General features: G+C 46.0%; 1 protein-coding gene across 1 annotated transcript in view; it reads left to right on the top strand.

Annotated features, from left to right (window-relative positions):
* The window catches only part of LOC125951971 (uncharacterized), an 83,179-nt gene that overhangs the window by 63,157 nt on the left and 5,022 nt on the right, over nt 1-15,000 (top strand). Inside the window, exons 3-9 of the mRNA XM_049681132.1 lie at nt 9,624-9,708; nt 9,797-10,524; nt 11,305-11,609; nt 12,567-12,740; nt 12,830-13,010; nt 13,227-13,935; nt 14,499-14,690. Coding sequence (XP_049537089.1) covers nt 9,624-9,708; nt 9,797-10,524; nt 11,305-11,609; nt 12,567-12,740; nt 12,830-13,010; nt 13,227-13,935; nt 14,499-14,690 — 2,374 coding nt within the window. The remainder of the gene's footprint in view (nt 1-9,623; nt 9,709-9,796; nt 10,525-11,304; nt 11,610-12,566; nt 12,741-12,829; nt 13,011-13,226; nt 13,936-14,498; nt 14,691-15,000) is intronic.

Below are 15,000 nucleotides of genomic sequence, written 5' to 3'. Positions count from 1 at the left end.
TACTGCTCGATGTGCTTATTAAAGTAACAATTGCTTTCGAATGTAAATTTATTGTATCCAGTGGTTAATAGTTTAAAAACAACTAGGAATTCACTGGTTAATAGTTTAAAAACAACTAGGACACTGTTCGATTTAGATGGAGGCGCATGGTATTCAAAGACTTAATTACTTATCAAAGAACCAGTAATGTTACTCAGAAATATTTAGCTATTTTTAAACACTTCATACTTGACTGACTTGTGTTGATGTATTTAACATCTACCAAGATTTAAAGGAAAATACAGAATTTCTTTATCCTCCAAAAATATACGCTACCTTCCAATGCTTTGCTGGAGTAGACTAATTAAAAACTATGAGTTCATTTATTTCAACTCGGCACGCAGTCTGACTCCATGTTTGGCAAACCAGAACGAGTTTTTCATCGCATGCCAACTTCTACTTCGTAGAGAATGAATTCTAATTGATATCAATAAGTTCACTCCCTTCCAGAGGATGTGCCTATGCCAACTGGTTGATTACGCTTTGCTCGCTTCCTTTGAAAAATGAGCGGTGTGCCAATGAGAATGCCAAGAAATTAGAGAGGGCTATGCCTTCTATCCTGGAGTCGCGTATTATTTTTCTATGAAGAATGGTTAAAGAACGTGAATACCAAACAGAGGCAAATAGGAAATGATTCCCTGGTAGTTGTTTCCTTTTCCGACTAGTGGCCAACACTCTTTTGCATAATCAATGATTGTCTTGCACCACTCGTTCGTTCGTGTTCGCTTGGCCATCTAATTGAGGCTTATTGATTTCTCATTCAAAAAAAAAAAACTTTCATATGTCGTTATCGGAGTTGTTTGCGAAAATGAACTCGAAATTCAGCAATCAAGCTTCTCGGATATTCTTTTCGAAGCACATCGAACAATTGCAACGATTTCAGTTGGAAATTGAATTTTCGAAGCATTCAAGACCTACGAGCCGTGACGTGTAAATGAAGGAAGGTGACTAACAAAATCCGAATACAGAACACGCCAACACAAATTACCTGTTCTGCAAGTCAAAAGCATACAGATGAAAAGCTAGAAGCTATGGACGTTACTAGCAGAGGTCACACCACCATCCATGGTCGCCCGTGGCAGTCGGTGCGTGTCGATCCCGCTGGGAAACGGGAAAATTATTTCTGATTGATGTGGCCGTGAAAGGAAAAGAAAATAAAACGATCATAATGGAAGAAGCCGAACGAGAGAAGAAGAAAAAAACCCACGAAACAGATGAAGAACGATGCAAAATGACGGAAGTGACTGAAGCAAAGTGCTGAGAAGTAGCAGAAACAAAAGGGCGGAAAACATGGTTAGGGGTTTTGCAATTTTCCTTCGCTCACCATTCATGATTCACATTGTAGGTGACAGCCTGCCTTTTCTGGGGTTAAAGGACGCTCAAGGTTGCTGGATTGCAGCACGTGAAGCATTGTGAGTGGGAGGAAAGGGACTATGGTACAAGGAAAGGAGAAAGTCATTTCAGTCCCTTCCTCGGGGCAGAGAACTGAAGAAACCGGAACGAAGCGCCCGTCCACCATCGTCGCCCTATCGCAATCTATTTTAATAAGTGAAACATAATTTGCTGATTCCGTACATTTTGTAGCCCTGATTGGTGCGCGGCAGAAATGAAAATATGTAATGTCATACGCAATGGAGCAAGCTGGGGGTACAGGTCAGCTCTGCGGATTTCGCACTACGGAGCGACGAGGAAAATTAATGGTAAATAATTACGCAGCAACTCGAAATGCTCGTCATGGAATAGGTTAAGCAAGAGTTTTACCACTGATTTCATGAATCTAGGTTGACAGAGGCAACTGAGCTGGATTTGGGGCGACTGTTGTTGTTGTTGTTCTTGTTGATATTTTTTATACTGATCCACTATTTACTATAATTGTCTCAGTATGAAAAGCGATATTGTTTATTTTGGACGTTAGTACTCTGCGATGGGTACTATATCAATTTATGCGACTAAACAGTAAAAACCGTTGTATGTCAAGAGCAAACTGAAAAGCTTCTTTGGACGCATAACTTTCAATCTCCATATTTATATTCCCTAGCACTTTAATGTTTGTGCGAATAGGTCCAAATGTAATGTATATAAACAAATGCCATTAATTTGATAACATAAAAAGCATATTACGAAGGCAGAATAAACTAATGAGGTAATCATTTAGAGTTTCACTTCAATCGGAGGGAATACTCATGTTTTCGCATTAAAACAAATAGAGCGCAATTGAATTCAACCCAGTAATTCCGGCTGGTACGCTTAAACCACATTTGAGCAGAGGTGCCTCCGAATGCTGTACATAAAGCTCCCAGCGGTCCTCGGCGATGGTGTAGAAATTAAAAATTCAACAGGAACAATGTAGTAACTAATAAAAAACTCATTTGAAGCCCAATTCTACCGGGAGCACGCGGACGACGAGACTGAATACCGGTGGTCATCATCTTGTTTATTGTTTCAATTAGGATTGGAAATTAGTGCCGCAGCTAACAACGCCGTCGCGGTATCGGGCTCTCCCTCGTCCGGCCAACCATTCGTTCGCGGTCCCTTCACTTCATTGTCCAGCGTCCTTGACATGTTGCTCATTATGTGGTCAACGGAAGCGCGCCTGACAAGGGTCAAGCGGTAATAAAATTATTATACCGACAGTTCGGAACGCCGGAACTTTATCAAACAGGCATCACCGCAGGGCGGGCAGTTTGTTTTCACAGCAGCTAGCGCTAGATTGTGACGGGGAATCGTTCCATCTTCGCCTCCGATGAAACGCCTTCTCATCCGATGCCAGCGTTAGCGCGGTGTGCAAATTGTAGACTCTATCCACGTCGAGTGGGCGAGAGGCTATCGGTCAGAAACTGTGAAAAAGCATAAAAGGTCAGACCTTGATGGAGGTGGTCGTTGCGTCCTGTCCGGAGTGCTTGAAAGTTGACTCCACCTTCCGGAATGCCTTCAACCATCGTTTACGCTTCCCGATGCAGGGTGCCGATGAAAACTCGGCGAGATTGGAGATTAAAAAAAGAGAATAAACGGAACGCTCCATCAGCACAGCAGGACCGAATGATGTCCAATCCTTGGTGGAAGCTGTGACTATCGGTTGTTTACCAGATAAAATCATCTCGGTTAACGTTCGAAAACGATTTTGGATTTTTATTTATACGGATCAACTCACGGTTTGATTACTGAGAGGCATGCTCTTCAAAGAGGCTTCTGCGTTCGCTTGAGTCCTTGTGGCTGTGGTGAGCAAACACCGAGTTTGTGTTGTACAAACATGTTAGAGAACTTTCCCAGAAATACCTCACTGAGCACTCGCGACGGCGTGTGTTTTGAACGAGTAACACACTTGTGATTAGCCTTTAGCTAGCATAAATAGGTCAACAGATTCCTTTACAGTGCCCAGCAATATCAACCACCATGCGAGCAGCAGGCTAGCTACGGTCCTGCATCTCAAATATTGCAGTTTGAGGATAGTTTTACAAGCTGCCTCCGAGGGCAGCATCGTAATTTCATTCTCTTTTCCGAGAAGCAGTCCAGTCGTTCGGCACTGAAAGTGATCCGGCACATCGTCGGATTGACAAACTTTATCTGCATTCTTCCGAGCGAACCGCCGTTTCCCCCCTCCGGCTGCTTGTCGGCTTCTGATTTCACTCAAGGGATGTGACCGAGTTAACTTTACGGGATCGCATGGACTCGGATCATTTCGGGTTGGAGAGCAAACCGTTTGAAACCGGACTTTGTAAATGACACCCAGTGACATCCAAGAGAGATCCATGAGCACACCATGATGTCAACCAGTGTGTGCTGGCAATCACTTCGTCAAATGGATCCGCCACAAGACACCAACCCCCTGCATCTGCCCTTCCCCTTTATGTAGGTACTTGGATACCAACCCGAGCTATAATATAGGAACTTTGATTGAGTCCCAGTGCTTCCCCATCGGCATTGTGTAGAAGTTTATGCTGTAATGTCAAAAATCCCGAAGGTTAACACTCGGGCATTAACAGGGAAATGAGCTTCGCTTTTGTGTAACCATACTCAGCATACGAATTTCAAAACCATAACCCTATTGAACATGAGCGCAAGCTGGGTGAGATGAAGTATGGCTAGCCTCTTGACTTTGAGTGCATCGCTGTGTATGATTGCACTTAATCATCTCGTTGATTACCATGAATACGGTGCCATTATACACGCTCCAATGGGCTCAATTTTGCGCAAAATCCATGCTTTGATGATCTTATTGAAGTTTGAATAATCATTAGCTTGGTATGAAGAATTGACGTAGCCGGTAAACAGCTCATGTTAATTACTGTTTATACAGCTCTCGACATTGCAGGAGAGGATGTCGCTGGTTGTTCAATTAATCAAGCTGCTTAATATGAAAAAATGAATTCATATAAAATCTATATATATAAAAATGAATGTGTCTGTCCGGATGTCCGGTATAGACTCCGAAACTACTGGACCGATTGACTCCAAATTTGGTATATGGGGGTTTTTGGGGCCGGTGAGTGCTATAGGCATGGTTAGAAACCCCCCGCTACCTTCCTTCATGCCCTTCTCTAACACTTGATTGTTAAAAACATTCATTACTCCGCAAGTTATGAACCGAATACCATTAAAACTTGCACAATTGTTGATGGTCATCTGAGAAACTATGGGACAAAATTTGGTCTACATCGGATGAGGGGAAAGGGGAGCTTCCATACAACCCCAATCCTTAAAATACGTCCCAGGGCAATATGGGTATCGTTTCCTAGGTTTTGATGGTCTCTAAATAGGTTGGTTTTATTTAATATCCTTTAAAGTGCTTCTTTCACCTAACCACCACCACCACCCTCCATTCCGTACATCTTGCAGAGCAGAGTGATGGGTGGGAAAGTTATATAGTTGCGAATAAAAACAATGGAAGAACGAGAGAGAGAGAAAAGGAGAGAGAGAGAGAGAGAGAGAGAGAGAAAGCGATAGAGAGAGAGAGAGAGAGAGAGAGAGAGAGAAAGCGATAGAGAGAGAGAGAGAGAGAGAGAGAGAGAGAGAGAGAGAGAGAGAGAGAGAGAGAGAGAGCCTGCGGTGGAATGATAACAATGGGATCGGCAACGCTGCAGAAATCGTTACCATTTTTTATTGGTGTGTCTACTGTTGGTTTTAATTTTCTTAACAATTTCTTAAGTTCAATCAAGTCATTAGTTAATCAAGAAGTTGCTTTAAGTTTCACAAGTCAATTTACTTGAAATAATTATAAAAACTCATTCAGTTGTGAAGTATTTGAATTGATCAAAAATTATATTAATTTTTGATTATTGATTTACGTGCCTCTTATCATTGACGATTTTCAACGTAGCGGGTTATGAATGGTAAACGATCGGAATTGCATGCACAAACATATAAAGGAGCAGTAACCGAATAGTAATAGAAAACAATACCAACATATCTATCAGGAACGGCTTGCGATTGGAATGATTACCCAGAATGTCCGAGAGAGAAGAAAGACCCTCGATCTGATCGATTGACGTTTGAATAAATTTGAAGTGCGGTGCTTTTAGTTATGATCTACCATGTGACTATGTAAATCATCGTAGGCTGAATACCGGAAAAATTGATCAAATGTGTCGTATTGTAATGTTGTTGACCCATACCACCATTTGAACTTAACGAGCTATGTGCAAACCGAACACTAAAGTCAAAGTATTTTATAAAAAAAAACTTGGGAAAATATAATTCGTGGTCCCAAATGACATCACTTAGCCCGAAAGGCAAAGCCTTTAAACTCAAGCATCATTTTAACTTTCCAGTTCATATTTACAATCACGTCGCATCTCTATTCCCAAAATCACTAACAGACCTAACTATTGATTTGGTTCATTGATAAATCGAATACGACCAAATGATGGAATAAATAAAATAATATCTACTGAAATTTTCAAGTTTCTGTTTACGATAAACCCACGACCCATCAAAGACAGTACGAAGTCTGTCGGGGCAGCTAGTTTATAATAAATATCGAAACATGTTCATAACCGGTATCGAAATCGTTTTTCAATTGTTGCGAAACACTGTACATCGTTTTGATATTTTTTTATTGGTTTCATCAAATATTGGATCTCCATGACAGCGCAAAAAAAAAAACAAAATTTCAATAACAGGCATCGCGTTTCCTTTCGTTTTCCATTTGCGAGTTATGAAACAGCTTATGGTAATCATTTGGTGCTGGTTTAAACATGCCAAAATCAATATCCATTTCGGTTATTCAAGAGTAAACATACATAAAGTCGTTGCGAAATGAATATTAAATTAATGTTTCGTGTTTTATGTTTTGCAATCGGCTTCCATATTTATTCGCACGCGATCCATGATACTACCTGTCAGTTCGTACTCACAGCCACTGGCGGACACAGGTGAATAATGTTTTCCACCATTGCACTTCAGTGAAATGGATGTGTTTCGAGGGTTGCATTGCTGGTGACAGAGTGCAGCGGCCGAATGCAATCATAGCGCTCGGTTACGCGCAATCTAATTTCGCTTTCGATGCCAGTGCAGATGCATACCAATCGGTTTGCGGTTGATTGACTGGCCAAGTTCGGTTTGGGAACGTTTCACGGTTTGCCGTCCGATAGCGAATCCAATTTTGCGCTCATCACAACAAAAGCCTTTGGTGAAATTTCAATATCTGGTGTTGTTTTGATGTTGATCCGTTCGAACGCATCATTGGAATCTGCGGTGTTATTTTACCATCTCGACTACGAGTTGAAATTGCACCGATGGACATGTCAGATGCATTCTTGTTCATGTGAGTTCAGGTTACGGTCAAATTGTGTACAAACGACCTATAGGTCGCTAGCAAAACTAGTCTAAACAACACAGATACGTTGCAGAATATCATAGAACAATTACTGGAAGACGCAGAACAGCGAATGGCGGTCGGTTAACAGTTGTTCAAACAGCGAACACTCCTTACCACGTTTAACTGCCATGCTGGCGGCTGATTCATACGACTGCCAATCGGGAGTACTCTCGATCGCACACTCAACACAACATTATTCCGCTAATGAAAACATCAACCGCGACTACCCCTGGAGGATATATAGTACTATCCACCCTGAACGCGAAACCAATCGCTACAGTAAAAGGGACAGTAAAAGCCGGTACAGTAAAAGGGACAAAAAAGCACTGCCGGTGCTGCAAATTGGAATTGGAATGCACTCCTCTCCGAAATGCCTGCTGGCCAATTTATTTCTATTTCGCAGATTAAAGATCCTTTTCTTTGGCTGGGGCATTTGGACCGAGCTGTCGTCGGACAGGAAGAGGATGTCGCACACACGTTAGAGCGTCACTGGCCGGACGATGTTCGAGCGATTGCTGGAGGCTTAGCGGACCGTGAAACTCTCTAATTACGGTTACGCTCCATTCGAGCAGAGATTGATTAAAGGATCTGTGAACTGATGCCGGAGGTCGAGATTGGTTTTGTAATCCAAGCGATACTATCAAAGGCGAATGGCGAACTTTAGCGGTGACCTTAGTGGAAGTGAGTGACAGGTGCCTGATAGCAAAGAAGGGTGCATCGGAAGCCTACTGAGCTGGAAGCGTCGTTTACTGACGCCAATGAAGTGTATGCTCCGATCTGACAGCCTGACGATCGATCACTGTAGCACTGCCTTCTTTGTAAACTGCAAACTGCAATTTCCAGCTTTCCAGCCCGGCATGCATCGACCTGTTATGTTCTATTTGTGCAGGATGCACAAATGACTCACTAAGGCATCCGGAAGGGTCACCTGTATCGAACCCTTTTTTCCAATCATAATTTTAATTTTAAATCTTCCCCTTAGCTCCAGTTGTTCATGCGATGGCTTCAAAGTATGTAACTCGTGCCCTCAAATGGAGGAGATGCAGCACTACCAAGAGGGTTGGTGATCAGGCGGATTATCCTTTCATCGGTAATCTGTATCTGCCCTGTAGGAAGTGCATCACGGTGACCTTTCAAGTAATGAACCCGGGTTTTTTCAGAATCAGATTAATAGATTCGTGCAGAACAAGGTTAGCTGCTAGGTAAGCAGATTGATTTCTTAGCATTGGCCCTTCAGCATGTCACAAGTGATTTCATTTTATCACCGGAAGCTCGTTTGGCGAACGTTCCCCCGTCGACCATCGACCATGATTGAGGTTTCGTGCACGGTTTACCCGATTTCGACGGCGCTTTTTTTATTGAGCAAACACACGAACGCACTCCCTTGTCCTACAACCGTACTTCATTGGGTTTTCCCTTTGAGCCAAGCATTATTGCTGCTGCTTCTCGGAAAGGACTCGCACGCGCGCGCGGAGAGCCATATGTGCGGACAAACAGCCCACGGTAGCAATCGTGAGCCGTCTATCAGCCTAGGCTTTTCATCTCGCATGTCACAACGCAGCATCAGCATCACTTTGCCAGCACTGCTTCAAAGTTCATTTCATAAGGCACGCGTTGTGAGCTCGTGGCATCTGTAGACCACCAAGCATGTGGAGCATGGTTCGGGTGTATTCGGGCACCATTAAGGATGGCCATAATTTAATTGCGCTATAATTCATGTTTGGGCGATTTCATTTAATGGTTCCGGGAACATCTCACACTCTATCGAATGGGTTTGAATCTCGTTTGATCGTTGTCTTTCGATCATAAATCTACTTTTCCATCAACTGAGATGTCTGAAAAAGGGTGGTTTAAATATATACAATCATTGCCGTAGAAAGCAATAGCATATGTTTGTCCAGAGAGTGCAGTATGTTAGGTTCTGGTCGTTACTTACTGCATAAATAACGAGCAAAAAGAAATATGAAAAAAATAAAACATATTCTATATCTTCCATCACGAAGACTGCAAATTGAAATAATAGCAAAATTTTATTCGCACAAATCAAAGCAAACCAATATCAGAATTATGGATGGAATAGAAATAACCGGGAAATTCTAGAAACATCAATAGTATTCGTTTCGAAATATTGATGTTCACAAACTTAGTTCACAAACTACCTGTGGAAAAGTATTATGCATCATCGTCATCGTTTCCGTTAGTTTCAGTTTTGAATCCGAATTTACCCAAAAGTGCAGCATCTGGCAAGCTTATACGCAATAACCAGAGAGCAAACACGAAACGATAAGAATTAGCAAATCAAATTGGACTATCTAATTATGTTATTTGCTCGATTGCAATCTTCATCCAAACACTGTGCACGTCCTGCTCTAGGTCTTACGACTAAAGGACAAAGAACGAACGAATCGACCTTTAGAGGACGCGGTCTTCCATCGTTAATGAATTCAATTAATGGCACTCGTCCTGATGCGCCTTTTTGTGAAGCTGTAGGAGTATTTACTGAGATGCAGCGAAATCACCGAGACCGGTATTTGTTCTTCTTTGCCCTTTTTTCTTTGCTCTATAACAGCACCCTTCCCCCGGGGGGGGGGGGGGGGGGGGGGCGGGCACAGATTGTGCAAATTGGCAAACACAAATTAGATTCCGTTAAAACAATTATCCCGCTTTCCCGCCTATCCTAGCGTGATTGCGTGATAGTTCGTCTCGTGGTCTATCGGTCAACTTATATTAATGAGTTTTCGTCATCCCTTTTATTTTTTGCTTCCAGAAACGATACGATCGCGCCATTGGAATGATCAAACCAGTAGCCACTGTCACTGTACATCGCCGGATGCAACTGTTTCCTCCTTTGGGTAAGATCATCTTCGACACAACGTGTCAAGAGAGCGGAATTGACTACATCGTTGGTATCTCCTATCCTTTCTCATCGTCCCATCGCAGCCAGGAGCCAACTGCTATGGCCAGCTATAGCGCACAGCTCCCACACGAAATGTCCCCCACGGTGCAGTCCGAAGTGAGCATCGAGTCGACGGCAACGATACCGGGACGTTCGACGTCTTCTGCAGATACCATCGACGACGGCACCACCGGACCGGTCGTCGTCACCGTAACCGATCGTACCGGCCTCGGTGACGTTGATAGGCAGCACGAGGACGGCGTGAAGGACGGTGCGGAGGAGCTTATCGTAGTGCCGATAGCAATCACGGGCGAGGACGGCCATGCGACGAATGACAGTAATAGCAGGGGCAACAGCAGCAGCAATAACAACAGTACTAGCATGAAATGTCTAAACAACATCACTCGCTCATCTTCATCCGCCCGCAAATCGCAAACCACTTCGCACGCCACGTCAGGTTATCGCGCGCCGCCCGACGACGACGACAGTCGAAGAAGGGAAACGCCAACGTCACCAACATCGCCAACGGCGACGGTTCGTTGCGTGGACAGCGTGCAGAAGAGCAGTCAGTTCGTTAATCATAGCCATAGTTGCCGGAACATGGGTACGAGTGGTTCCGTCGTCGCCGGTGACGGTGATCCCTCGGACGAACCCGTGGCAAGCATGGCACGTGGGTTGGCCGATGTGGTCCGGGTATCGACTAGCGTACCGCAGCCGGTAATCATTCGAACCGAGCCGCCGGACGGAGGTCGGATGATGGGACATGGCCAAGGTGCGACACACTTTCACTCGGCCACCGCCGCAGCCGTAGCGGCGGTCGCGATGACTGCAGCGGCGGCAGCGGCTGCCGCTGCCACCGCTGTGGCCGCCATAACAACCAGCAGTAGTAGTAATACCAGCCTTCCTACCAGCGTGTCCAGTTGTTCTCCCGGTGACGGTGAACCTGTGCCCCTGGCGTCTGACATCATCACCCCTTCCGCTACTCACCAAGACCACCCAATGATAACTGTCAGCGATCATCCCGGTGCCGTCAACCCATTCCATACTAACCTGACCGATCAGCATGAACCGGAGCCCTGTGTGAGGTCCGAACTACCATCCTGTGATACGTACCACCACCACCACCACCCGGAACCAACCGTTACCCTGCCTTCCGTGTCCGTTAGCGAACCGTACATCGATGATCGTCGTGGGGAGAACGAACGTTGCGCGATGCAGCAGCGTCCTTCCGTGTCCATCATTCACAGTATCCCTTCATCCTCTGCCTGCTTCCATAGTTCGTCTACCACCACCACTACCACCACCTCGACTACCACCACCATCAGTACTAACGCTACTAACAGCAACGTAGTGGTGACGGGACGTTCGGCAAAACCGCCATTACATAGCTATCAGCAGCATTACCAAACCTACCATCATCACGGTTCTGTGATGGCAAGCGGTGGAACGGGAGTGGCCGCTAGCGTGGCCGGCTCGTACCGGCCGCACAGTGCCCGCTTCATGACGCAGCACATTAAAATCCTTCCCAAAACTCAATCCCTCGATTTGGCAGATAACGACGACATGCTGGAGGCTTCCAATCGGTCCGAGTCGCAGCTCGAGATCAGTGCGTCCGGTAGTGGCAGCGGGGCGCCCGGGTTGCGTGGAAGTTGCGTTCTGCCCAAGCTGCAGACCCTCGATCAGACGACACGACCCATCTACCCGAACGTACCGTACAGCCCCTACAACAGTCCGTACGGCAGTCCGCGTAGTGGCCGGCGCCGGACACCGCTCCGTGAGTCACGCCGCGTATCGATCGAGCAGTCGGGCAGCTTTTTGCAGCTCAACCAGTACAAGTTGCTGGATCAGATTGGTCAGGTGAGTGTGCCCTTAGAGCGTGGTCGAGAGGTTCATTCGAATCAATCAACCGAAATCAACATCAGCAGCATGTTGATTTGTTTCGCAGTTTGCCGTTGAGTTTATGCCCCGTAATAACTATAAAAATACCCCCCCAGGATTGATGCATTGTCAAAGATGCAAGCGTGACGAATGGATTTTTTTAAATTCCGAACTACGAACGATGCAAAAATTTTGAGTGTGATTTAAGTCTAGTTATATTTCCTAAAACAGTGTTCAATCCTTTGATCTGTGTTTGTCTATGTTCCTTTGACGGAATAGAACGATATTCATGTTATGGTAACGCAACAGCAATAGATTTTCTCTCGTATTTCGTCTTAGCAATCGGAATTTCATCTTGTGAAACCCCGATAGAAAGTTCGACTTATTCAGAACAATAAACTCGTTGACCTTTGATTAATACGTTGTATAATGTTTTGCATTTCGCTTTAGTGAAACAATATTCTGACCATTCGAGTCCAAAGCTGTTAACGCTCCTCCAACGCTGCTCCAAAAATTGAAAATAACGAACAAGCATTCGCTTGTACTCCTTTGCTTATGAATTGTTAAAGTCAATGCTCTAGTCCGTAGCAACGAGTAAAACTGTAGAAGATTATCACTTTGGATAACACAATTACTAACCTCACCCATAATGCTGACTGACATCCTGACTCGTCCCTTGATTGCTGGCCACAAAACTTTGACTTCACTAGCAGTTTGCGTCGTCAGAAGACGAGACGCTTGCCAGCGGTTTGCCTGGGACGCCATAGCATCCGATAAGTTCTTCTGAGCTCCACACTAAGCTTCGAGTGTGCTGCGACCAATCGGTGCGATTACGGTCATCAGCTCGCTTGCACTGCTGGCAAAATTCAATTGAAAGAGAAGAAAGATTTACACCCAAACCTAATTAATCGGTTCAACTTTCGTGGTTCTCCGCAGGGCTCGTACGGACTGGTGAAGCTGGCGTACTCGGAGGAAGACTCGACGCACTACGCCATGAAAATCCTCTCGAAGCGGAAGCTCCTGCGAAAGGCGGGACTGATGCGCCGGGGACCAAAGCGTGGAACGTCACCCCTGGATCGCGTCTACCGTGAGATTGCGGTGCTCAAGAAGGTATAATGTGTTATGTGCACCCGGTTTGCCCGGTTTTCCATCATCCGCTAACCACCCCCTGTGCCATTCGTTTCTCCGGCGCCCCGCAGTTGGACCATCCAAACGTGGTGAAGCTGGTGGAAGTGTTGGACGATCCGCTGGAGGACTCACTCTACCTCGTGTTCGAGCTGGTACAGCAGGGTGAAGTCCTAAGCATCCCAACCGATACTCCGCTGAGCGAGGAACGTGCCTGGAATGTGTTTCGGGACGTGCTGCTGGGAGTCGAATATCGTAAGTACTCGCTACTAGCTTCCCTGCTTCCGGGCCATCTTTTGCTGCACCGGAGCCCCGGCTGAATCACGCTCGCTAAACAATCAGCACTCACGATCCGATTACGAAACTTAATTGGAACTTCCGATTTCCGGAATCTTTTTCTTTTCTGGCGTTCGTGTACTGGCCCGGTTTCCTGCTGACCCCACTCCAAAACCCCATCCCGTGCAATGACAGTGCACTATCAGCGCATCATTCATGGTGACCTAAAACCGGCCAATCTGCTGCTGTCGGATGTGGGCAGCGTGAAGGTGGCCGATCTCGGTGTTTGCAACGAGTTTCTCGGCGAGGATGCGGCCATGAACAATGGTTCGACGGCGGGAACGCCCGCCTTTCGGGCCCCCGAAACGCTGCTACCGGGTCAGCACTTCTACAATGGTAAGGCGGCGGACATTTGGGCACTCGGTGCAACCCTGTACTCGCTGGTGCACGGCAACGTACCGTTTATTGCCACCTCGGTGCCCGGTGTGTACGAGAAGATCAAGTGCGATCCGCTCGAGTATCCACCGACCAGTACGATCAGTGATGAGCTGCGCGATCTCATCGGTCGCATGCTCGATAAGGATCCACAGCAGCGTATCACGTTGCCCCAGATCAAGGAGCACCCGTGGCTGACGAAGAACGGTGCGGTCCGGTTGCCCACGGAGGAGGAGAACTGTCGGTTGGTGCAGATCAGCGACGAGGATATGAACAGCGTGGTCAAGAGCATCCCCAAGCTGGACACACTGATTCTCATCAAGACGATGCTAAAGAAGCACTCGTTCCAGAATCCCTTCACCAAAGGTATCTCCGGTCGGGCACCGCAGGCTGGTGGTTCGCGGTTGGAACGATTCTGTCGTTCCGGGCGCTCCAATTCGGCCCCGGGTGATTACCATACCTCCGAGCGGTAAGTAGAAGAGTGCTAACAGCACGTACACTGTGGTGTTGAGAGCTTAGCGGCATAGCTAGTGACACATGTTGGTTGCGGTGCACCGGATTGTTAGCGGTACTTCGTTTGAAGTTCCTCCGTAGGCGTAGCGGCTCTAACAATAGATAAGCATTGCGTATACGCATGCTGCTGACCCACAGAACATGATTGTAGAATACTCTAGATAGGATGTTGGTTGATAAGTTGATTTCGGGCACGTCCAATAGTTCTTTCGCACTTCCGAAAAGCAAGCTTCCTTTGAAGTGAGTATTGCTTGTGGTATTTACAAAAAATAAAGATCCAATATTTCTGCCTGTTCCAGTCAATTCAAACTTGCCGAACGGAACAAATCTGTAACACTATAAGGTATGATTTGGTTGCGCGCACGATCATCTGCTTCATTCAGGCCAGGAAGGGTTCGAGAAGTTAGGAATTAACAGGATTGGAGGATAGGACATATGTGCTAAAACATTCGTTGATGGAATTTCGATGGCTTGCAACTATAGTACGACTAATAGCGCCTCTTTTCAATCCTCGTGTAGGCAATCTTCCAACGAATCGCTACTTCCATCAGTCACGGAAGGGGTGACGAGTCCGCTCGGCAGTCCGGATCCCTCTAGCAGCCTTACATCCGCGATCGACAGCCTCACACTGATATCGGACACTTCCATTGCCTCCTCCAGCACGGACAATGACACTACCACGGTAAACATAGTCAAGCGTACATCCCAGTAGTGGCCCTAGCTCTAGTCGGACCAACGAACACTTAGAGGCGTGAAGGAACCGGTCTGCTCTAGGCGGCCATCACCTTAGTACATCCGAAACCAGCTGTTCGTGATCGAACTTTTCCCGCCATGTTCTATCTGTTCTCTTCTTTCTTCTTTTTCTTCTTCTTTCTCTCTCTCTCTCTCTCTCTCCCTCTCTGTTTCTTTTTCCGTTTCCTGCTTGTTTGTGACACATTGTGCTCTCCATTCTGCCTTCGATCACCTTTATCATCCATGGTTCTTGCTGGTGTGCCTTCACCCAATCCCAGCTGGACACTCC

This window comes from Anopheles darlingi, chromosome 2 (assembly GCF_943734745.1).
Source record: "Anopheles darlingi chromosome 2, idAnoDarlMG_H_01, whole genome shotgun sequence".
NCBI lineage: Eukaryota > Metazoa > Arthropoda > Insecta > Diptera > Culicidae > Anopheles > Anopheles darlingi.
Note: the sequence above shows the minus strand (reverse complement) of the source record. Positions and strands in the feature narration are given on the sequence as shown.